Consider the following 23708-nt stretch of genomic DNA (forward strand, 5'->3'; position numbering starts at 1 on the left):
CTCCTGCCTGTGAAGGGTAAAGGTGGCCATGTACCTTTTTTATAGTACTGTCATTTTTCACCTGTTTGGTCAACAGCTATTCCTCCTGTGATTCCCCATACACATCATGATGCCAAACGTAGATAGAAATGAGCCTTTACCTGCAGCATATCCCCTATCCCTATTTATTGGAACAAGTTTAAGAAGCCCTGGTTTAATATATAGGGTAACCTTAAAGAAGTCCGGCAAAAAATTTTATTAAAGTATTGTATTGTCCCCCAAAAGTTATACAAATCACCAATATACACTTATTACGGAAAATGCTTATAAAGTGCTTTTTCCCTGCACTTACTACTGCATCAAGGCTTCACTTCCTGGATAACATGGTGATGTCACTTCCTGGATAACATGGTGATGTCACTTCCTGGATAATATGGTGATGTCACTTCCTGGATAATATGGTGATGTCACGATCCGACTCCCAGAGTTTTGCAGCTGTGGCTGCTGGAGAGGATGATGGCAGAGGGATGCTCAGTGTCCCTCTAGTGCCCTGTGTCCCTCAGTGTCCCCCTGCCATCATCCTCTCCAGCAGCCACAGCCCGCACAGCTCTGGGAGTCGGGTCGTGACATCACCATGTTATCCGGGAAGTGACATCACCATTTTATCCAGGAGGTGGAGTGGCTATGATCCATACTCGCCTACCTCCGTTTTCCCACTCGCCGCTCCTGAGATGCGCTGATCTGGGAAGGGGCATCCGCTCAGCCAGTCACTTCTGCAGCATTAGTCACTGATTGGCCGAGGAGTTGTCGCTGACTAAATGAGTCCATCTTGGAAGTAAGAAGAGGGTCAGCGTGTGGGAGACCCAAAGACGTCACAGGGGCACCCCAGAGCAAGCGAGGTAGGTGAGGTAAGGGAGGTATGGCTTTTTCATGTTTATATACAAGCATCCTGAATACGTCTAAAGCCTGATATACCAGGTATTGACGGTGTTCCACTCACCTCAGCATGATGCGGTACCACACGAAAACTGAGGACAGGAGTAGTGCCGCTTCTGGTAGGAGTCAGCTGGGTTTTTCATATCCTGGTGGCCATACACTTTCAATAGCGATCAGTAGAGATGAGCGAAACTACAGTATGTTCAGGTTCATGAAACTCTGAACACCAGGCATTTTACTCCCAGCAGCTGGGGAAGGCGGATGCGGCCCTAGTGAGTCCTGGAAAACATGGATAGAGCTGTGGCTGTAGGGAAGTGGTTAATAGAAATGGAGTGTGGTGAGTGCCGAGACCTCCGTACTGTTCCTGGATTACAGGCGGCGTTAATATTCTGAACACTTCTAGCAGGAGATGAGATGATGGCTGCTGAGCACCGTGCTGGGCTTTATTATTGACAGATCAGGCCGAGATCACAGCCAACGTCCTAACGGGCAGCTTCAGGGGCCGAGAACTTCACAATGAACCTGGAGCCGCGCTCACCCGCAGCAGATAACCGGCCTGTCAATCATCTTCTCGCTGCCAGACCTGCGGCTTATAGCCCGCCGCACATCCCCAAAGATACGCGTCCCTCTCCTACAGCACGTCTCCTCAAACAAGCCGACCGCACGCGACACTCTCTCATCTCCTTCCCTCTGTCATCAAAGAGCAGCATCCATGGTATTGTTTACATGTGTTCTCCCCCATCCCCCACAGCTTCACTCCTCATAATCTTATTTATTTATTTTCGGTGAATTCTGCTTCTTGTTTTACATTCTAATGAGGAAGAGACTGACAGTAAAATGTTATATACTCTATTATACGCGATAATGGCAGGCTGCTATTCATGACCCTGAATCACGGAAGTGATGACAATGCTGAAATGTCATGTGATTGCAGGACTATATTTCACCTACAGCAGTTGCCTTCCATGGGTCCTGACAATGGCTGCAAATATTCAGAGACCCCCAGGACTTATAGTACGGCATAATCAGTTACCCCCAGGAGTTATAGTACAGCATATTCAGTTACCCCCAGGACTTATAGTACAGCATATTCAGTTACCCCCAGGACTTATAGTACGGCATAATCAGTTACCCCCAGGACTTATAGTACGGCATATTCAGTTACCCCCAGGACTTATAGTACGGCATATTCAGTTACCCCCAGGACTTATAGTACGGCATATTCAGTTACCCCCAGGACTTATAGTACGGCATATTCAGTTACCCCCAGGACTTATAGTACGGCATACTCAGTTACCCCCCACGACTTATAGTAGAGCAAAAGAGGAAAGTGTTCTGCACTGAATGGTGACAAAAAGGAGCAATCAAAACACCAGATCTGCTATCTCCCCCATGTCAAAAACAAAGAACTAGACGATATAGCAGGAGAACTCCTGCTATATGTAACAGAGGGGGCTGCAGTTTTTCTAATGTAAAGGTCCTTTTACATGTAAAGATTTCTTGGCCAATCAGCGAGATGCCTTTACACAGCACAACTAATTGGGTGGCCAGACTCCACAAATCTTTGTATCATTCATATCAGCAGCCATGGAAACTAACAGTACCGATACACATATGTCCCTTTTGTCAGTTTCTAGATCACATAAGTAGAGTATACTTACCTAGTGCGCTGCTGTGTGATCTGGCATCCCCCCTCCAGTTCTCCTGTCCTGCTCTCCAGCCACCGCCATATATCCAGGCTGCCCCGCCTCCTCTGGCTGTCAATCATTCCCGAGGTGGTGGCCAGAAAGCGTGATGCCAAATCACACAGCAGCTCAGTGTGATCCAGAAACTGACAGCCCAGGTATATGCATATCTCTGCTGTCAGTTTTCCTTTCCTATTGGCCACATATGTAGTTTACAAGGAGATATGAAGCCAATAGGGATAAATTTTAAAGCCTGCTCAAAAGATGCGATCAGCCGAGGAGCAGGGCTTCTTCTTTTACATTGGCTGATTTATCAGCTGAAGGATCGCTTCAACAACACTCCTGGTCGGTTATCGGCCCATGTAAAAGGCTCCTAAGCCATTCTAACAATGCCGGCTGCTCACTAGACAGGAAGACTTGGTGCCTCCCAGTACTCAGATACTACTAGGACTTACAGTATAGCTGAAAGGTATGACAAGCAAGCAGTCATGAGGAAAAAAATAGCAAGCATTTAGCACTACTAGCAGATCAAGAATAAAAACTTAGCACTAGATGACTGGGTAATGATGGAATGGATGATAAAGATGGTCGCTGGGAACAAAGTAGATGATGATGAGCAGGAACAAATGCGAAGACTGCCTGTAATTCTCCCTAATCTATCCCTAGTTCTTTCCCTGAACCCTAAATTATCACCAGACACCACCAAGCCTACACCTCTCCCTATGACTGTTCCCAACTCTAAACTACAATGTATTACTAACAGAACAATTAGCAGAAGACAAAAGCAATAACCAGGTTAACACAAAGAAGCAAGAACTTAAGAGCCAAGGGTTTGACGTCCATATTTTAGAACGTTTTATAATCCGCACCACACTGCAGTAGACAAGAGCTATTAAAAGAAAGCCTAATGAGACAAGTGGTCGGGACAAGAACTGTCCAAAGCAGATACCTATAGAAAACCTCTTCTGCTCTGGACAGTTCCTGGCATGGACAGAGGTGGCAGCAGAGAGCACTGTGTCAACACTGAAAAGAATACACCACTTCCTGCAGGACATACAGCAGCTGATAAGTACTGGAAGACATAATTGTTTTTTTTTTTCAATAGAAGTAGATTACGAATCTCTGGCACTTTCTGGTAGAGGGTAGAGTAGATGTGGTATTTTATTTTCGAGGAAACACGGTAGTATTGGTACCAAGTAAAACAACAATTACACAGCTGTAAACAATGAATGATACAACAAACATCACATATTGTCATCCTCTATATACCACAATAACAAACACAGAGGCTGAGAGTTAAAAAACAAAACAAAACTGTGTGAGCTGGGAGAAGCGCTTGCTTAGTGCCTTCACTTCTGCTTCTGGGTCATGTGACCTAGACGGTCTCACAATGCAAGTCACCTGACATGTCCCTAGGAACGGGTTAAGGAGATCACCGACAACACGCAGTACACATATCATCTTGTATATGTAATATTTGATTATAATTCTTTGTCCTTCATATCCGGCAGTGCCGCAGACAGTAACAAATGATGAGCGCGGCGGCGGGCAGGAAACACATCTATCTCTGGGCGCAGGTGAATGTTACAGACGACAACTACTTGTCCTTAGTGTCAGAGGTGACGGGGGGAGGTGTCAGATCACAGTTATAATTGGGAGCCGGTGAACCCTGGCAGTGTACCATGACTGTGATTCGTATAATAGGTCTCGCCGCCCAGGGTAGCGGTATAGATGGCGGAAACAAGAAGCGGCAGGAAAGTTATCCTATGTGATGGATAGAGCTGCCGAGGGGGATGGGCTGACCAGTAGGACAGGGAGTGGGATTACTGGAGACCCACCAGTCTTTATGGTCATCAGCAGCTTATATTCTGTTAGCCATAACCTCTCATTCCAAGTGGCTCCACCCCTGTCTGCACAAGTTAGTTACATATAATACACACCTCAGCTGCTGCAGAACCCCATGATACACCTCAGCTGCTGAAAAGCCTCATAAGACACTTCAGCTGCTGCAGAACCTCATGATACACCTCAGCTGCTGCAGAACCCCATGATACACCTCAGCTGCTGAAAAGCCTCATAAGACACTTCAGCTGCTGCAGAACCTCATCAGACACCTCAGCTGCTGCAGAACCTCATGATACACCTCAGCTGCTGCAGAACCTCATGATACACCTCAGCTGCTGAAGAACCTTATCAGACACCTCAGCTGCTGCAGAACCTCATGATACACCTCAGCTGCTGCAGAACCTCATCAGACACCTGAGCTGCTGCAGATCCTTATCAGACACCTCAGCTGCTGCAGAACCATATACTATACCTCAGCTGCTGCAGAACCTTGTAATACACACCTCAGCTGCTGCAGTACCTCCTCATACATCTCAGCTACTGCAGAACCTCCTCATACACCCCAGCTGCTGCAGAACCTCATTATACACACATCAGCTGCTGCAGAACTTCATGATACACACCTGACCTCCTGCAGAACCTCATAATACACACATCATCTACTGCAAAACCTCATCACACACCTCTGCTGCTGCAGAACCTCATAATACACACCTCACCTCCTGCTGAACCTCATAATACACCTCACCTGCTGCAGAACCTCATGATACACCTCAGCTACTGAAGAACCTTATAATACACCTCAGCTGATGCAGAACCTCATAATACCTCAGCTGCTGCAGAACCTTATATTACACACCTCAGTTAACAAAGCAACACAGTGTGTATATTATATATGACACTGCCATAGTTGTTCTACAACCTGGAAGTGCTGGGGCGGTGTTATGTGGCTGTGTTAAGCAGTCGCTGCGATATATGTCCTGAGCTATTACACATCTCCATGAATCCCCTTCCATCTGTTGATATGAGTAGTGGGCTCTCGGGGTCAGGACCTGCGCTGCTCCCTGTACTGTCTGGGCCACAGTCACAGATCATTTAGCTGCATTTCCACTATAATCAGTGATCTAGAGAGAGAGACCCAAACCTGGAGCTGAGAGAAGGTGCAGCCTCATTATACATGCCGACCCATGTCTCCCCGGAGCCGCTGCTGGACATGAATAATTTACTGTAAAGCGTCTCCGGTATTAATCACCATCGCTGTCTGTCCAATGTGATAGATCCCCCAGCATCACTCAGCGTCAGCCCAGCCACATGACTGATCCTCCTTTACATTACATCAGGGATGAACATTCTCCAACCTGCTCAGGTCTGAAATGTCTCAACAGGGGGCAGTATTATACCTGTAGATATAAAGCAGTATTATAGTATATTCTTGTATATAGGAAGCAGTATTATAGTAGTTATATTCTTGTATATAGGAGCAGTATTATAGTATATTCTTGTATATAGGGAGCAGTATTATAGTAGTTATATTCCTGTATATAGGAGCTGTATTATAGTAGTTATTTTCCTGTATATAGAAGCAGTATTCTAGTAGTTATATTCTTGTATATAGGAGCAGTATTACAGTACTTATATTCCTGTATATAGGAGCAGTATTATAGTAGTTATATTCTTGTATATAGGAGCAGTATAATAGTAGTTATATTCTTGTATATAGGGAGCAGTATTATAGTAGTTATATTCTTGTATATAGGAGCAATATTATAGTAGTTATATTCTTGTATATAGGAGCAGTATTATAGTAGTTATATTCTTGTATATAGGAGCAGTATTATAGTAGTTATATTCTTGTATGTAGGAGCAGTATTATAGTAGTTATATTCTTGTATATAGGAGCAGTATTATAGTATATTCTTGTATATAGGGAGCAGTATTATAGTAGTTATATTCCTGTATATAGGAGCAGTATTATAGTAGTTATATTCTTGTATATAGGAGGCAGTATTATAGTAGTTATATTCCTGTATATAGGGGGCAGTATTACAGTACTTATATTCCTGTATATAGGAACAGTATTATAGTAGTTGTATTCTTGTATATAGGAGCAGTATTATAGTAGTTATATTCTTGTATATAGCAGTATTATAGTAGTTATAGTCTTGTATATAGGAGGCAGTATTATAGTAGTTATATTCCTGTATATAGGATCAGTATTATAGTAGTTATATTCCTGTATATAGGATCAGTATTATAGTAGTTATATTCCTGTATATAGGAGCAGTATTATAGTAGTTATATTCTTGTATATAGGGGGCAGTATTATAGTAGTTATATTCCTGTATATAGGGAGCAGTATTATAGTAGTTATGTGTATAGGGTAGACAAAGACAGCACTCACCCGGTATCAATCAGCTCACTTTATTCCATGCTATGGAATAAAGTGAGCTGATTGATACCGGGTGAGTGCTGTCTTTGTCTACCCTATACACAGTGTACTCCTGTTCTACCGTCTTGCACCTCCGGTGCTCAGCCGAACCTACCGCGGTGTATCCTGCATACTCATATCCGTGGGCCCATTGATACTGGATCATTGTCTGGCGGTGCGGGTCAGCTGTATCTTCCCCTCGCATTATAGTAGTTATATTCTTGTATATAGGGGCAGTATTATAGTAGTTATGGACAAGTCAGTAGAGAGCAGAGCCCGCACTAGAGGTGTATGCGGCTATGTGGCTAGGCTACAGGTGTTCGACTTGTGTTATCCAGTGAGCCGAAAGCTAGGGTGCAATGGTGGAATCCAAGACTGTGTATGGCATAAGCAAACAGAGATCAACAAAATCCAATGCACTCACCAGCAGGTACGGTCTTCACGGGTTTAATGAATACACATCACAGGCGGGATATATATAGTAGTTATATTCCTGTATATAGGAGCAGTATTATAGTAGTTGTATTCCTGTATATAGGAGCAGTATTATAGTAGATATATTCTTGTATATAGGAGGAGTATTATAGTAGATATATTCTTGTATATAGGGGGCAGTATTATAGTAGTTATATTCTTGTATATAGGAGCAGTATTATACTAGTTATATTCTTGTATATAAGAGCAGTATTATAAAATTATTTTTGGGCTTTTTTTCATGGAAGCAGTTTTTTTTTTTCGAAATTTAGTAACTTTTTTTTTACTTATGTTTATTTCCCTTTTTTTATTCTTTGTAGAACTGTGTGTTGTTAAAAGGAAAAGAGGACGACCTAAAGGTTCCACCAAGAAATCCATTGCTGAGGAAGAACCTGAGAGCAATGGAAGCCTGCCTAAAGAGGATGCGGAGGAGGGCCGCCTGTCCCCAGAGCCTGTCCCTGACAGCCTGGAATGCCGAAAATGCAGCCGAACGTTCTCCAACATCAGACAGCTGAAAAAGCACATCTGCATTATCGTGTTAAATGACGACGAAGATGTCACCCAGGGTAAGTGATAGAAATAAGTACATCATGTCTTCTACTCCAGTCATATCTAGAGCTGCCTTCAAGATCCTTCTGGCTTCTACCCAAAATCTCTTCCCCCCCCCCCCCCCAACCGCATGTACGCATGCTGTTGTGTGTGTTACATCTCCCACAATGCTCCACAGCATAGTAAACTGTGTAGCATGGGGATGTTTAGTCCTGCCGGCTTAAAGTATAGTCACATGTACCCTGTTTGCTGTGTTCTTTCTAGGTGTTATGTGAGTGCACGTGGATTAACCCTATTTGAGACCCTTAAATAACTTGCATAATGCTATATAAATATGTGTATATATTTAATATATATGTATATATTGCCCAGTTTTCCCTTATGTAGGCCCCATTTTGTCTTTCAGTTGTCTCTAAGATAGTGAGTGTAGGTTAGCCGCCATGTTGTGCACACAAAGAATAGAAGAGTTATGTTGCTTTTTTATCTCTCTCTATCACACCTCAGAAGTGGCAGTAGCATGAAGGACATTATAGAGCAGCACTGAGCAGTGTAAGTTGTAAATCTAGGGCTGGGTTTAGATTTAACACTGTGAGCTCCTGTAGTCTTTCTGCTTCTCTCTCTCTCTCCACTGCTTCCTCCTTCTCCTCCTTTCCCTCCCCTCTCTATAGACATGGCATGTATGTGCAGCATGTTATCTGTTCCCTCAGTGAGCTGAATTTTATTTTTTTTCTTTCCTTAAAGCTAACTTGATTTAATATCTGCAGCTTGTCAATTTATAGAATTTTTTTTTTAATGTTTTTAAGCCAATGACTTTGAAGGGAAGTTTATTCTGCCGGATAATGAAAAAGAGAAGGAAAAACAGCCAAAGAGATCACGGCTGCAGAAATCGGATAAAACGACGCCGGCAAAAGATGCTGAGAAGACCTTGGGGGTGAATCCCATCGTCAGCGTTCTGCTAACTGCCCATGAGGCGATTCCAGGTATCCGGCTGTTTGTTCTATATCTGAGTGTTGGGGGTGGACCTACACATAGGGCTCCATTTCTCAGGTGTTCCCTTTGTTTTCTATTTGTCTGGATATATAAGTTGACTTTTTTTTCTGTGTCAACTGCCCTTTCCTATATGGAGAATGATTTATCTGTACTAGATAAGAGATCAAAACAATAGAAACTGCAGGTTAATATTTCCAGTTGTAAAATTGTGCAGCAGGCGGTAGGGAAAGCAAATCACGTGTGTGTGTGTGTGTGTGTGTATATATATATATATATATATATATATATATATATATATATATATATATATATATATATATATATATATATAATATAAATACACACTACCGTTCAAAAGTTTGGGGTCACATTGAAATGTCCTTATTTTTGAAGGAAAAACACTGTACGTTTCAATGAAGATAACTTTAAACTAGTCCTAACTTTAAACAAATACACTCTATACATTGCTAATGTGGTAACTATCACTCCAGTGTTCTAATGGTACAATGTGTTTGCTCATTGGCTCAGAAGGCTAATTGATGATTAGAAACCCTTGTGCAATCATGTTCACACATCTGAAAACAGTCTAGCTCGTTACAGAAGCTACAAAACTGACCTTCCTTTGAGCAGATTGTGTTTCTGGAGCATCACATTTGTGGGGTCAATTAAACGCTCAAAATGGCCAGAAAAAGAGAACTTTCATCTGAAACTCGACAGTCTATACTTGTTCTTAGAAATGAAGGCTATTCCATGCGAGAAATTGCTAAGAAATTGAAGATTTCCAACAACGGTGTGTACTAATCCCTTCAGAGGACAGCACAAACAGGCTCTAACCAGAGTAGAAAAAGAAGTGGGAGGCCGCGTTGCACAACTAAGCAAGAAGATAAGCACAGAAACAGAGAGAAACAGACGCCTCACAGGTCCCCAACTGGCATCTTCATTAAATAGTACCCGCAAAACACCAGTGTCAACATCTACAGTGAAGAGGCGGCTGCAGGATTTGGGGCTTCAGGGCAGAGTGGCAAAGAAAAAGCCATATCTGAGACTGGCCAATAAAAGAAAAAAAGATTAAGATGGGCAAAAGAACACAGACATTGGACAGAGGAAGACTGGAAAAAAGTGTTGTGGACGGATGAATCCAAGTTTGAGGTGTTTGGATCACAAAGAAGAACGTTTGTGAGATGCAGAAGAAATGAAAAGATGCTGGAAGAATGCCTGACGCCATCTGTTATACATGGTGGTGGTAATGTGATGGTCTGGGGTTGGTGCTGGTAAGGTGGGAGATTTGTACAGGGTAAAAGGGATTCTGAATAAGGAAGGCCATCACTCTGCACCGCCATGCCATACCCAGTGGGCAGCGCTTGGTTGGAGCCAATTTCATCCTACAACAGGACAATGACCCTAAACACACCTCCAAATTGTGCAAGAACTATTTACAGCAGAAGCAGCAGCTGGTATTCTATCATAGGTAATGGAGTGGCCAGCGCAGTCACCAGATCACCACCCCATTGAGCTGTTGTGGGAGCAGCTGGACCGTATGGTACGCCAGAAGTGCCCATCCTACCAATCCAACTTGTGGGAGCTGCTTCTAGAAGCGTGGGGGGCAATTTCTCCAGCTTACCTCAACAGATTAACAGCTAGAATGCCAAAGGTGCGCAATGCTGGAATTGCTGCAAAAGGAGGATTCTCTGACCAAAGCAAAGTGTGATGGAAGAACAATGTTATTTCACATACAAATCATTACTTAGAAACATAGAAACATAGAAGATTGTCGGCAGAAAAAGACCACTGGGTCCATCTAGTCCGCCCTTTTAGTATTTTCTTCCTTATTATCTTAGGATAGATATATGTCTATCCCAGGCGTGTTTAAATTCTGTTATTGTAGATTTACCAACCACCTCTGCTGGAAGTTTGTTCCAGGTATCTACCACTCTTTCAGTAAAATAATATTTTCTTACATTGCTTCTGATCTTTCCCCCAACTAACCTCTCACTGTGTCCTCTTGTTCTTGAGCTCAGTTTTTTACTAAAAACACTCCCCTCTTGAACCTTATTTAGTCCCTTAACATACTTAAAGGTTTCAATCATGTCCCCCCTTTCCCGTCTTTCCTCCAGACTATACAGATTCAAATCCTTAAGTCTTTCCTGATATGGTTTATGCCTCACACCCTCCACCATTTTTTTAGCTCGTCTTTGGACCCGTTCTATTTTATCAATGTCCTTTTTTAGGTGAGGTCTCCAGAACTGGACACAGTATTCCAGATGTGGCCTCACCAGAGCTCTATACAGCGGGATCACAATCTCCCTCTTCCTACTGGTTATACCTCTAGCTATACACCCCAGCATACGATTTGCTTTCCCCACCGCCTGGTTGCACTGGTGACTCATTTTAAGGCTTTCAGAAATCATTACCCCTAAATCCTTCTCTTCTGAAGTCTTTTCCAACACAGTACTGCCGATGTGATACTCGGATAGAGGATTCCTCCTCCTCAAGTGCATTATTTTACATTTGGAAACGTTGAACTTCAATTTCCACTGTTTGGACCACGTATCTAGCAAAGCTAAATCATTTTCCATATTACTGACACCTCCAGGAATATCCACCCTATTGCACACTTTTGTGTCGTCAGCAAACAGACAAACTTTACCTATCAACCCTTCTCCTATGTCACTTACAAACATATTAAAAAGAATAGGACCCAGAACAGACCCTTGTGGCACACCACTTGTAACCAGTCTCTGCTCAGAATATACACCATTAACAACAACCCTCTGATATCTCTCCTTCAGCCAACCACAAATCCACTGAACTATCCAGGGATTTAGTCCAATTTTCTCCAACTTCTCTATCAGCTCTTTATGGGGAACTGTATCAAAAGCTTTGCTGAAGTCCAGATAGGCGATATCCACAGCACCACCTTCATCCAGCACTTTTGTGGCATAATCAAAGAAATCAATGAGATTAGTCTGACATGATCGGCCCTCAGTAAAGCCATGCTGGTTTGGATCCATCAAATTGTTGATTCTTAGGTGATCCATTATCTTCTTTTTTAGAAGAGTTTCCATCATTTTCACTACTACAGATGTCAGGCTCACTGGCCTGTAGTTACTGGGCTCTTCTCTATTCCCCTTCTTGTGGATTGGTATAACATTGGCTGTTCTCCAATCATCGGGGACATCTCCTGTTAGCAGGGATTGGTTATACAGATCTGTCAGGGGGGCAGCAATCACAGATCTGAGTTCTTTAAGAACCCTGGGATGGATCCCATCTGGACCCATCGCCTTATTCAGCTTTAAACGGGCAAGTTCCTCTGCAACTTCAGCCTCTGAAAATACTGGAGCCGAACCCATATAGCTGGAGGCAATGTTGTGTCCAACCATCCTGTGATTGTGAAGGCCGCCTTCTGAAAACACTGAGCAGAAGTAACTATTCAAATAGTCAGCGACCGCCTTATCTCCATCAATAAACGTATTCTCCCCATTACTTATTTTAGTAATGCTGCAGCCATTCTTCTTCTTCTTCCTGTCACTTATATATCTGAAGAAGGTTTTATTCCCCGCAGTAACAGATTTTGCCATTTCCTCTTCTTTTGAGGCTTTAGCAGCATTTATAATCTGCTTTGCCTCCTTCTGTATACTTTTGTACGTCTCTCTGTCAGCTTCATTCCCAGTCTCCTTATACTTCCTATACGCTGCCTTTTTTCCTTTTACAATGGCCTTAACCTCTCTAGTAAACCATAATGGATTCTTCTTCCTTTTACTTTTGCTAACTTCTCGTACATATAGTCTAGTTGCCTTTAATATAACATTTTTTAATTCTGCCCACTGAGTGCTCGCCCCCGATGTTTTATCCCACCCTCTTAATTCTTTATCTAAATACTCCCCCATTTTATTAAAATCTGTCTTCCTAAAATCCAATACTCTTGTTGTAGTATAGGATTGGACGTAGTCAGTTTGTACGTCAAACCATAGACACTGGTGGTCACTGGAACCTAGATTTTCTTCCACTCTAACTTCAGACACCCGATCCACATTAGTAAATACTAAATCTAGAATGTTCTCTCCTCTGGTAGGTGACTTCACTAGCTGTTTTAGAGATGCCCCTGTAAGGGCCTCCAGTACATTCTTGCTTTTACATGTAAGTGCAGAAGGGATATTCCAATCCACATCCGGCATGTTAAAGTCGCCCATAACTACAATGTCCCCCTTTAATGACATTTTAGTAATTTCATCCATCAGCATGTTATCATAGTCCTCGCTTTGCCCCGGAGGCCTATAGACAACACCTATCCTAATAACAGATCCCTCTTTGGACTGCATACAAACCCAGAGAGTCTCCAGCTCGTTATATGTATTTTGGATGAGTGTCGATTTAAGACTATCCCTGACATAAATGGCTACCCCGCCTCCCCTTCTCTCTGCTCTGTCTTTCCTGTACAGAATATATCCCGGTATAGCTATTTCCCAATCATTAGACTCTTTAAACCAGGTCTCTGTTACAGCAACAAGGTCCAAATCATCTCTAGACATAATGGCCGTCAGCTCACAGATCTTGTTTCCTAAGCTGCGAGCATTCGTACACATTGCCCGAAGATTACTAAACTTCATAATACCTTTATTCCCAAATTCATCTACCGCACCAACAGCACCTTCCTTACCACCAATAACCGCACCAACCATTGCATCTACAGCACCAATAATCGCACCAACAACTGCGTCAACAGCACCAACAACTACATCAACAGCACCAACCACTGTGTCTACAGCACCAACCACTGCACTTTCACCAATCCGGATACACTTATTTGTCTTTACTGGTCGGGGACAGAAATCCTCCTCTATTATACTTCTGTCCCCTTCATCTAGTTTAAATGTCTGTCCAAAAACAATCTGAATTCCTCACTAAGTACCTGTGTACCTATGTGTGATGGGTGCAAACCATCCCTCTTGAACATGTCCTTTTTGCACCACTTGCAAAAGCTATGACTAACAAACCCAAAACCTTCTGCCTTACACCACTGCCTTAACCATGCATTAAACTCTGAGATACGACATGCCTTGTTGTTCTGATTACAGACCGGCAAAACCTCTGAAAATGTCACAGAATCTGTTATCTTGCCCAGCTCCAGACTAAAAGTTTGAAATTCCTTTTTAACCAAATCCACATCTCCTTGGGACAAGTCATTGGTTCCAAGATGAACCACCAGATCAATCTTGCTATCTATACTAGCAGCCTTCACAATGTTCACAATCCGTCTCCTATCCCTCCTGACAGTAGCACCTGGGAGACATCTCACCTCTCTAAACACATCCTCCTCCTGTCCTACCACAACACCTCTAACAATCGAGTCACCAACTAGAAGATGCCTTCTCTTCTTACTAACCTTTACTTCTGCCCTCAGTGGCCCATCCAAAACAACATCCCCATTGGAAATAACCTGAGCAGCCATGTCTCCAACAGCAACAGCATCTCTATCAATATCAGCAAGAACACTAAAACTATTCTGCACAGAGAGGCCAAACGTGCTATGCTTCTGCTCTACAGCTCGCAACCTACCTGAACCAACTGTTTTCCAAACCGCCCTTTTCCTCTGAGGTCTTTGAGGAAGAGGTGGCTGATAACCAGGCTGCACAGCAACTCCTGGCTGGGATAGTCTCCTCACATCAGATTGAAGTGTACAGACTAAGGACTGCAGCCTAGAAATTTCACAACGTAAACCAGAAATCTGCATGCAAACTGGACAGCACCCCAAGTCCCAAAGGGTTCTACGGAAAACTACAGCCAAACAAGAATTACACTGCACCAAACCAGACATCATTTAAGAACAAGTGAAAGCAAGTACTGAAAAAAAAAAAGAATCTCCTGCAGTCACCAAACTCCTGCTGGTTTCAAACTACTGCAGTTTTTTAACTACTCACTTTTGCCTCGTTGCACTTATGCCACGCTGCTTCTACCAGTAGTCAACTCTCCAGAGTCTTGACTCTATTTTCTATTCATTTCACAACGTATGGTGGTGAAGAAGTGACTTTTCATGGAAAACACTAAATTGTTTGGGTGACCCCAAACTTTGTGTATGTGTGTGTACATACACACTACCGTTCAAGACCGGTATACCATTATATATACAGCCCTGTGTGTGTGTGTGTGTGTATAATATCACACACACACACACACACACGTATGTATATGTACAGAGCTCTAGTGAGACCACATCTGCAATCGGTTGGGGGGGGGGCTTTTATAATGAGCAGGTGTACATCATGATAAATGAGTTGTGGGAGGAGGCCACGCCTGGCATATAACCTGCCGGGTATATATATCTATCCTAAGATAATATGAAGGGAGATGTTATAGGGCAGACTAGATGGACCTGTGAGGCTTTCTGTGCCGACAATCTTCTATGTTTCTATGTACTGGAGCTAAAGCAGATTGTTGTCTGTAAGGTTGAAAATATACGTTTATAAGGATCCGATGTCCTGGTCAGCAATTTGACCTCACATGAACACCTATAGACTATAATTTGTTTTTTCCCCCCTAATCTGGCAGGAGCAACCAAAATAGTCCCCATAGAGGCGGCAGCTCCGGTGGTGGAACCCGAAGTCAACGTACCGGGGGCCGATCCAGAACAAAGGAGAGGATACCAGGAGTATGCCATCCCCCAAGTCCCTCAGGAACAGGCCACGCACTCCAGCAGGTAACATGGGGGATACTGCACCTATGTGATCTATACATAGTGACCCAACCAGCAGAATAGTGAGTGCAGCTCTGGAGTATAATACAGGATGTGACTCAGGATCAGTAATGTATGTACACAGTGACCCCACCAGCAGAATAGTGAGTGCAGCTCTGGAGTATAATACAGGATGTAACTCAGGATCAGTAATGTATGTACACAGTGACCCCACCAGCAGAATAGTGAGTGCAGCTCTGGGGTATAATACAGGATGTAATTCAGGATCAGTAATGTAATGTGTATATATACAGTGACCTCACTAGCAGAATAGTGAGTGCAGCTCTGGGGTATAATACAGGATGTAATTCAGGATCAGTAATGTAATGTGTATATATACAGTGACCTCACTAGCAGAATAGTGAGTGCAGCTCTGGAGTATAATACAGAATGTAACTCAGGATCAGTAATGTATGTACACAGTGACCCCACCAGCAGAATAGTGAGTGCAGCTCTGGAGTATAATACAGAATGTAACTCAGGATTGTTATAAGATAAATAAACTAGTGTCCTTAGCAGATGTCTGAATTGTAGTTGTCTGTACACATACGGAAACGTTCATGCTATAGTCCAGTCTCCTTGGGAAACCTCCCACCCCTCCTCTACCCCCTGCTGAGCTTCTTCCCTTTATCGCCATGCAATGAAATATAATGTGAAGTATCTGTCGCCAGTGACTTGTCAGGTGCTGGATTGATGTGCAGGAATTATTGCCGGCGGTGGCGAGCAGCTGGATTTTCGCAGTAGATTTGCGGTGTCGTTCTCCAGAGGGGATTATATTCAGCTGCTTTAATTTCACTTAGATGTAGATTAGAGCCCTGAACATGGTTCTGCAATCAGACGCTCCCTCAGTGCCGACAACTTTTAGATTTACAATTAGGAAGTTCAGCAAGTGGCGGTGAGGAAGATTAATGGGGAACGGCGCAGGTCCGGATAAACGTTATTCCACAAATTACCAGAGAGCTCACAAATATCTCCCTGAAAGGAATTACATTTTCCCGTCATCTCCTGTTACAGACTTTCACTTAATTTAATAGCCCAGAGCTGAAATCATCCCCCTACAATTCATAGAGAATCATCTTCTAGTGTGGAAACATCCCTGGGTAATACACAGCACCATCCACACTGTGCCAAGCGCACTTACTAGATATGTATGTATATCTATGTATGTAAGTGTGTGTGTGTATATATATATATATATATAGTGTGTATGTGTGTGCGGGCAAGACATAATGTATATAATGTGTGTGTGTGTGTGTATATATATATATATATATATATATATATATATATATATATAAATAAAATGTATGTATGTGTGTGGGCAAGATACTAGAAAGTCCAAGTGAATGTGTGTTATGTGGATTACACAAGCCACTTATCCATAAAAAGGTTAAAAAAAGAAGCAACTGGTGTCACTAAAAAGTTATGCAGATTTGTAATTTACTTCAATAAAAAAAATCTTCAGTCTTCCAGTACAGTGGTGCCTTGGATTAAGAGCATAATTCGGTCCGGGACAGCGCTTGTAATCCAAATCCACTTTTAAACCAAAGCAATAATGCCCATAGGAAATCATAGAAATGCAGACAATTGGTTCCACACCCCAAAAATAATAATTTATTATTCTGAATAACATGTAAAACAGATTAAACAAACATTCAGAAACAGCAGAATATGTGATATTATAAGTTACTGTACAGTAATGGAGAGGATGGGAAACACAAGGGCAGACAGAGACTGCAGGGAGCATGAAGGAATGAGCAGGACAGATGTGGGCACATACATGCAGCACTTTCTGTACAGAGAGACAGGGGTTACAGCTATGGAGAGATTACCTCCAGAGTCCTGTCCCCTGATGCAAGCCCCAGCTTGAAGTGGATCTGCAATGATTTGGAAGGTGAGGGAGACTTCCTGGGTCAGAGTACAGGGCTGTAGACCCCGCTATGCAGACCATTCCCCTCCCCCAATGGTGCTCCCATCCAGCACAGGGAGCTCTTAAACCAAAACAATCTTAAACCAAGTTACTCTTAAACCAAGATACCACTGTACTTATCAGCTGCTGTATGTCCTGCAAGAAGTGGTGTATTCTTACCACTGTGACACAGTGCTCTCTGCTGCCACCTCTGTCCATGTCAGGAACTGTCCAGAGCAACAGCAAATCCCCATAGAAAACCTCTCCTGCTCTGGACAGTTCCTGACATGGACAGAGGTGGCAGCAGAGAGCACTGTGTCAGACTGGAAAGAATAAACCATTTCATTCAGGACATACAGCAGCTGATGAGTACCAGAAGACTGGAGATATTTAAATAGAACTAAGTTACAAATCTGTGTAATCTGAGGAATCCTTTTTTTTTAGTCTGTCTCAAGAGTCAGAACTAGGAAGGCTGGAATATGTAGTCCCATAAAGGGCATCAGCAAGAGAGGCCATAGCTAGGGTCTATACCTACTTGGTTTTAAAAAGAATCAATATAGCTTAAAGGCACCCATACACACAGAAAAATCTTTGGGGTGCCCCATCCCTTTTCCTTCAACTAATGTAATCGAAAAAGGTTAAGGTGTTGGCGCATTTATATTCTCTTCACCCCACGAAGAAAACATGCACCCTTGACTGAAGTAAGCATGCTTGTTAAAGGGGTATTCCACTAAAACGTAACTTTTGATATGTTGCTGCCCATGGTGAGACTAACAGTTCCTTTCATACTTGTTATTATCTATTCAGTCTCCTTCCCCCAGTTCAGAGCTGCTGCTTTCTGCTGAAGACACAAAAATCTGTGCATAAGCTTTTCTTTCTGTCTCTCCCTCTCTTCTGAGACTTTGTAGCATCTTTGTTATGCTGGAAGGGATAATCTGAGGTCAAGTTGCTAATGAGCTCCCTTTGAATAATCCAGAATTACAAAGAAGCTACAATGTTGCAGATAAAGCCTGCCAGGGACTTGTTTACATCAGCTGTCTCAGAAGGGAGGGGGGAGGAGACGGAGACAGAGAAAGGTTCACACACAGATTTTTGTGTTTTAAGCAGAGAACTCGGGGAAGGAGACTGAATAGATAAGAACAAGTATGGAAGGAATTGTTAGTCTCACGGTGGGCAGCAACATATCAAAAGCTATGTTTGAGTGGAATACCCCTTTAATGGGGATATAAACCCCGTCTAAAACAGCTGTATTTTTAACACGTGTAGCTGATTTGTTGTATATCTTATGATACAAGTCCTGACATTTTGTTTTTTTTCCCTTTAATCCAGGATAGGTCCAAACCAACTTAAAATTTTCACTTGTGAATATTGCAATAAAGTCTTCAAGTTCAAGCACTCTCTCCAGGCCCACCTGCGAATTCACACCAATGAGAAGCCGTACAAGTGCCCCCTCTGTAACTACGCCAGCGCCATCAAAGCCAACCTCAGCGTTCACATGCGGAAGCACACGGGGGAGAAGTTCAGCTGTGACCACTGCTCCTTCAGCTGCCTCAGCAAAGGTCACCTGAAGGTTCACGTGGAGCGCGTCCACAAGAAGATCAAGCAGCACTGCCGCTTCTGCAAGAAGAAGTACTCCGACGTCAAGAACCTCCTCAAACACATCAAGGAAACCCACGACCTGCTGGACAAGAAGGTGAAGGACAACTTCGACGAGCTGAGGTTACTGACCCGAGAGGGGAAGAGACAGCTCCTGTACGACTGTCACATCTGTGAGCGCAAGTTCAAGAATGAGCTGGAACGAGACAGACACATGCTGGTGCACGGAGACGAGAGACCCTTTGCCTGCGAGCTCTGCGACCACGGAGCCACAAAGTATCAGTCCCTGGAGCTTCACATCCGCAAACACCCTTTCGTCTACGTCTGCTGCAGATGCTTCAAAAAGTTTGTCAGCACGGTGAGGTTAAAAGCCCATATCAAGGAGTTCCACCCCGATGTTCAGGAGGACGCCATCTTTAGTAACTCTATAAATCAGAGTTTTTGTCTCCTGGAGCCGGGGAGTGACATTCAGCAAGAGGCATTGGGGGACTTGGATGGTGAAGCCCCTCTAGACTGTAATGTGCCCCCTATACGGGAGAACACAATGGAATCAGGTCACAATGATGCTTTACTACCGGGACAACCAGCTTGCCCTATGTCAAAGCTAGCGGACTCTTCCGACACCACCTCGGAAGTTTCTAGCGAAGATCTTCTACGGGGTTTGACCGAAAAAGAAAATAATAATTTGTACGCCAATCTCGGAAGCGAACATCACGTATCCGGAGCCGTCAGTATTAGACCCTTAACCTTAGAAACTTTGGCTGAGCAGATATCCTATGGGAATCAGGGAGATGAAAGCCAACAAGATCCGAAGGAGACCGCCATAGAGGCGGCAAACACTGGGCTCCCCCCTCCAGCAAACCCAGTGCCGGCAAACTCTGGGGAGACGGCGGCCTTCATGGCCATCCTGAATGGACTCCACAAGAGGCAGCTCACCGTGGCCTTGTTTCAGAAGATCAGAAAGATTTACGGAGAACTGGAGTGTGAATACTGCGGTAAGGAGGGGTTATCAGCAGATTCCTATCTTATGCAATGCCGTAAGAATATATCTTTTTACGTATATTAGTGATAGATAATATAATATATTCCTTTTTGTATAGACACCCTGCTTGTTGCCGCCTTCTAGGTGCAGATTCTTCACGTTTATGTGTAATACATGCTGGATGTCTGGAGTTTGGTCTCTGTGCTCTGATTTCTCTTTACACATGTACATAAGACTGAGCCAAATAAAGAAGGAAATGCACTGCCAATGTATATGCACTGGATGCTACAACGCCAACATACCAGATTAACACCAACAACCCTATCACTGGAAGATGTACGTCATAAAGGCATTGGCAAACCAAGAACTAACTGCACAATATACTTTATTTACAAAATAATTTCTTTATGCAAAAAGCTACCAACCCAAAAAGCACTTAAAAGCTGCCCAACACAGTCATGAACAGTGCTTATGGTCTCAGGGCCTGCACTAAAGTACATAAACTTCAAAGAGCCTCACTCCCCTAAGCATATATAGAAAGTATACAATATAAAATTGTAAACCACATGACGGTGTATCGCACACAAGACTAGTGAGGTATAAAATACCAAAGTGCAAATGTAGACCTAGATATCTAATGTGACCAGGATGTCCTGGTAACAAGACGGAACGCGTGGGACATTCTTTGGCCACACTTTACTCTATTTGCCTTCTCCTCCCCTCCATGGTTTTGTCATCTCTCACACGTTTGCCACATATATGTTACACTGTATACTCTTATACATTAGATATCTGGGTCTACATTTGCACTTTTGTATTTCATACCTCACTAGGCTTGTGTGCGATACACTGTCATGTGGTTTACAATTGTATATGGTGTACTTTCTATATATGCTTAGGGGAGTGAGGCTCTTTGAAGTTTATGTACTTATGTACAGGCCCTGGGACCATGAGCACTTTATGACTCTGTGTTGGACAGCTTCTAATATGATTTTGGGTTGGTATCTTTTTGCATAATTAAATCATTTTGTGAATAAAGTATATTGTGCATTTATCTCTTGGTGTGCCAATGCCTTTATAGCATACGTCTTCCATTGATAGTGTTACACTTGTACAGGAGCCATTGGGGGACATTTATTAAGTCCGATGGTTTTTTACGCCGGACTTAAAAAATGTCCCCGCATCTCTGGCGCTACGGGGATTTATGTAGAGCGAGTATATTGCAGAACTACTTGTGATCACAACCCCTGATGGATTTCTCGTTACAGGCTCGCATTAATTGTTTGTGTCCCTAGAGCCATAGATTTGCACGGTTGTGTCCCCCAGTTTGGTGCCTCCCTCTCTTTGCAGTTCCCTGCTATAGGTGGCTGCTATAATGGAGGGCTGTCATTTTTCTTACAGGGAAGCTGTTCTGGTATCAGGTCCACTATGACATGCACGTGCGGACTCACACTCGGGAGCACCTATACTACTGCTCTCAGTGCAGCTACTCCTCCATTACCAAGAACTGCCTAAAGCGTCACGTCATACAGAAGCACAGCAACCTGTCCATGAAGTGTCCGGCCCCAGGCTGCAGCTACTCCAGCCCTGACAAGTACAAGCTGCAGGCCCATCTGAAGGTGCACGCTGAGCTGGTAAGTAAAGGCCATGGACGCCTTCACATGCATTTGTTTTCATTCTTGATTTGTAAAAAAAAAAAGTCTCCATAACTCTTTATTACAAATGTAGTTTCTGTTCTACAGTCCCCCCCCAGTTACATCTGTCAGGGCTCAGTCTCCAGCCTTTACCGCTCCTCTCCAGAAGTTTCTTCTAAGCCGATTTTATGACCAGTTCAAATGATTGCCCCATGTAAGAAAGCCAGCGATTGGTGACAAAACAAGCAAATGCTCTTTCATCAGCTCATCAGTCATTATTTAAAGGGATATTTCCATCACCTAAGGTTGTGTTAGGTGATAGAAAATGCAATTGCAAATGCATTGCAGTAGCAAAATGACTTTCTTTTGAAGTTTGACCCCTCAGTCTCGCTGTTATGTGGACAGCTTTGCCTAGGATCCTGATCACTGCTATGAGCTATGATAGCAGTGGCAGTGCAGTGACGGAACTGGTGTTCAGGAGCTTGGATTGTCCCTGGAGACGTGTAATGTCAGAGGGAGACACGGCAGAGTTGAGCTTCCCCCTGAGCAAAGCCTGAATTGTGAGCGGGACGCAGTGGTGCCAAGCTTAAAGCACCACCAGTGCATTGCTTTTCTGATATTTCCATGGATAGACTGTCGCTGGGACGGGGACGCTGGTGCCGTGATTTTTTTTTTTTATCAACTGCGGTCCGGTTCCCACATATCGGGTCGGTCTATTCCAGGGCACTGGTGGCAGGGTGAAGCACTCTAGGTGGGTAGCCCGCCCCCATTGGGAGGAACCCCTCTATGACACTGCTCCATTAATTCTAATGGAGCCGTGTCAAAGAGGAGGTTTCCTCCCACGGGGGGCGGGCAGGCCTGCCTAAACTGCTTCACCCATGACCAGTGTCTGGGAATAGACTGGCGCCGTACAGGGTTAAAAAAAAAAAAAAAAAAAAAGAAACGCGCCACTGGCAACCCCGGTGCCAGTCTATCTATGTAAGTGTAAGACAAGTGATGTACCGGTGATACATTTGCTTGAAAGAGGGGAGATAGGACAACCCTGTGTTTTTATCGGCCAAATATCTTCCTGTCTAAACAGGTGATTACACCGTACACTGCATCTAAATGGCCGCACTATTCCACAAGCCTTGTGAAGACTCTGCAAACAAGCACTGATCCCGCTGATCGGCTCTTGCTGTTCGCCATCCGATCTATACTCTGGTAATAATCTGGTCATAAATCGGCTTAGAAGAAAGTCCAGGAGAGAAATGACGACGAGAAGCCTGTTGGCTCTTGTGTGTTCTATCTGGTATAGTCCGAGCTTCTTTGTCTTTATATACGGCAGAGTTTTTACCTTTCTTTTACTAATTAGAATTGGATAATGCCGCTTTTATTTTCTGATTTATAATTTTTTAAATTACTTTATGTTCTGTCGTAATTATTGGAGCTGGCATTGTGCCCGCAACGCTTCTCTGCTCTATTTACAGCACTAATATATTTCCCATTGGATTCAATAGAATCCAATGACAAGAAAAATATATTTTACTCTTATAATTTTGCAACCAAAGATGAAGTGCTGGTGGTTTTTTTCCAGCAGATTACATGCCGTAATACTGATATTTTTGTACACAATTCTGGATATTTTGAGGTGTGTGTGGGGGCGGATTAATGTCCCAAAAACTCTCAACGTAAGACAGCAATTTGCTGCTGCGGCCTAGAAAACCATCTGTAAATGCAGCCTACGATAGGCCAAAAAAAGTCATCAAAACTGGGTAGAAAAATAACTCAAAATTAAAAATGACAGCAGAAATAGATGTTTTTTTTAACCTGAAAAATTGCCCAAATTGAGCCTCAAAAAGCAGCGTGTGAACATCGCAAGTCGCAGACCTGGGGCACAGACACTCTAGGCCACACTATTATGACCCAGTGCTGCAGATTAAAACAGAATATTACATGTGGCCATTTAAATCAAGGGTTTTCTATGTGTTC

At 43.3% G+C, this 23708-nt stretch overlaps 1 protein-coding gene across 3 annotated transcripts in view; it reads left to right on the top strand.

Moving 5' to 3' along the window:
- The window catches only part of ZFAT (zinc finger and AT-hook domain containing), a 117531-nt gene that overhangs the window by 18681 nt on the left and 75142 nt on the right, over nucleotides 1-23708 (top strand). For all 3 annotated transcript variants that reach the window (XM_069957068.1, XM_069957066.1, XM_069957067.1), the window contains exons 4-8: nucleotides 7668-7913; nucleotides 8700-8876; nucleotides 15433-15580; nucleotides 18855-20116; nucleotides 21505-21737. In XM_069957068.1, the coding sequence (XP_069813169.1) occupies nucleotides 7668-7913; nucleotides 8700-8876; nucleotides 15433-15580; nucleotides 18855-20116; nucleotides 21505-21737 (2066 nt within the window). The remainder of the gene's footprint in view (nucleotides 1-7667; nucleotides 7914-8699; nucleotides 8877-15432; nucleotides 15581-18854; nucleotides 20117-21504; nucleotides 21738-23708) is intronic.

Source organism: Dendropsophus ebraccatus, chromosome 2 (assembly GCF_027789765.1).
Source record: "Dendropsophus ebraccatus isolate aDenEbr1 chromosome 2, aDenEbr1.pat, whole genome shotgun sequence".
In the NCBI taxonomy this organism is placed as follows: Eukaryota; Metazoa; Chordata; class Amphibia; order Anura; family Hylidae; genus Dendropsophus; species Dendropsophus ebraccatus.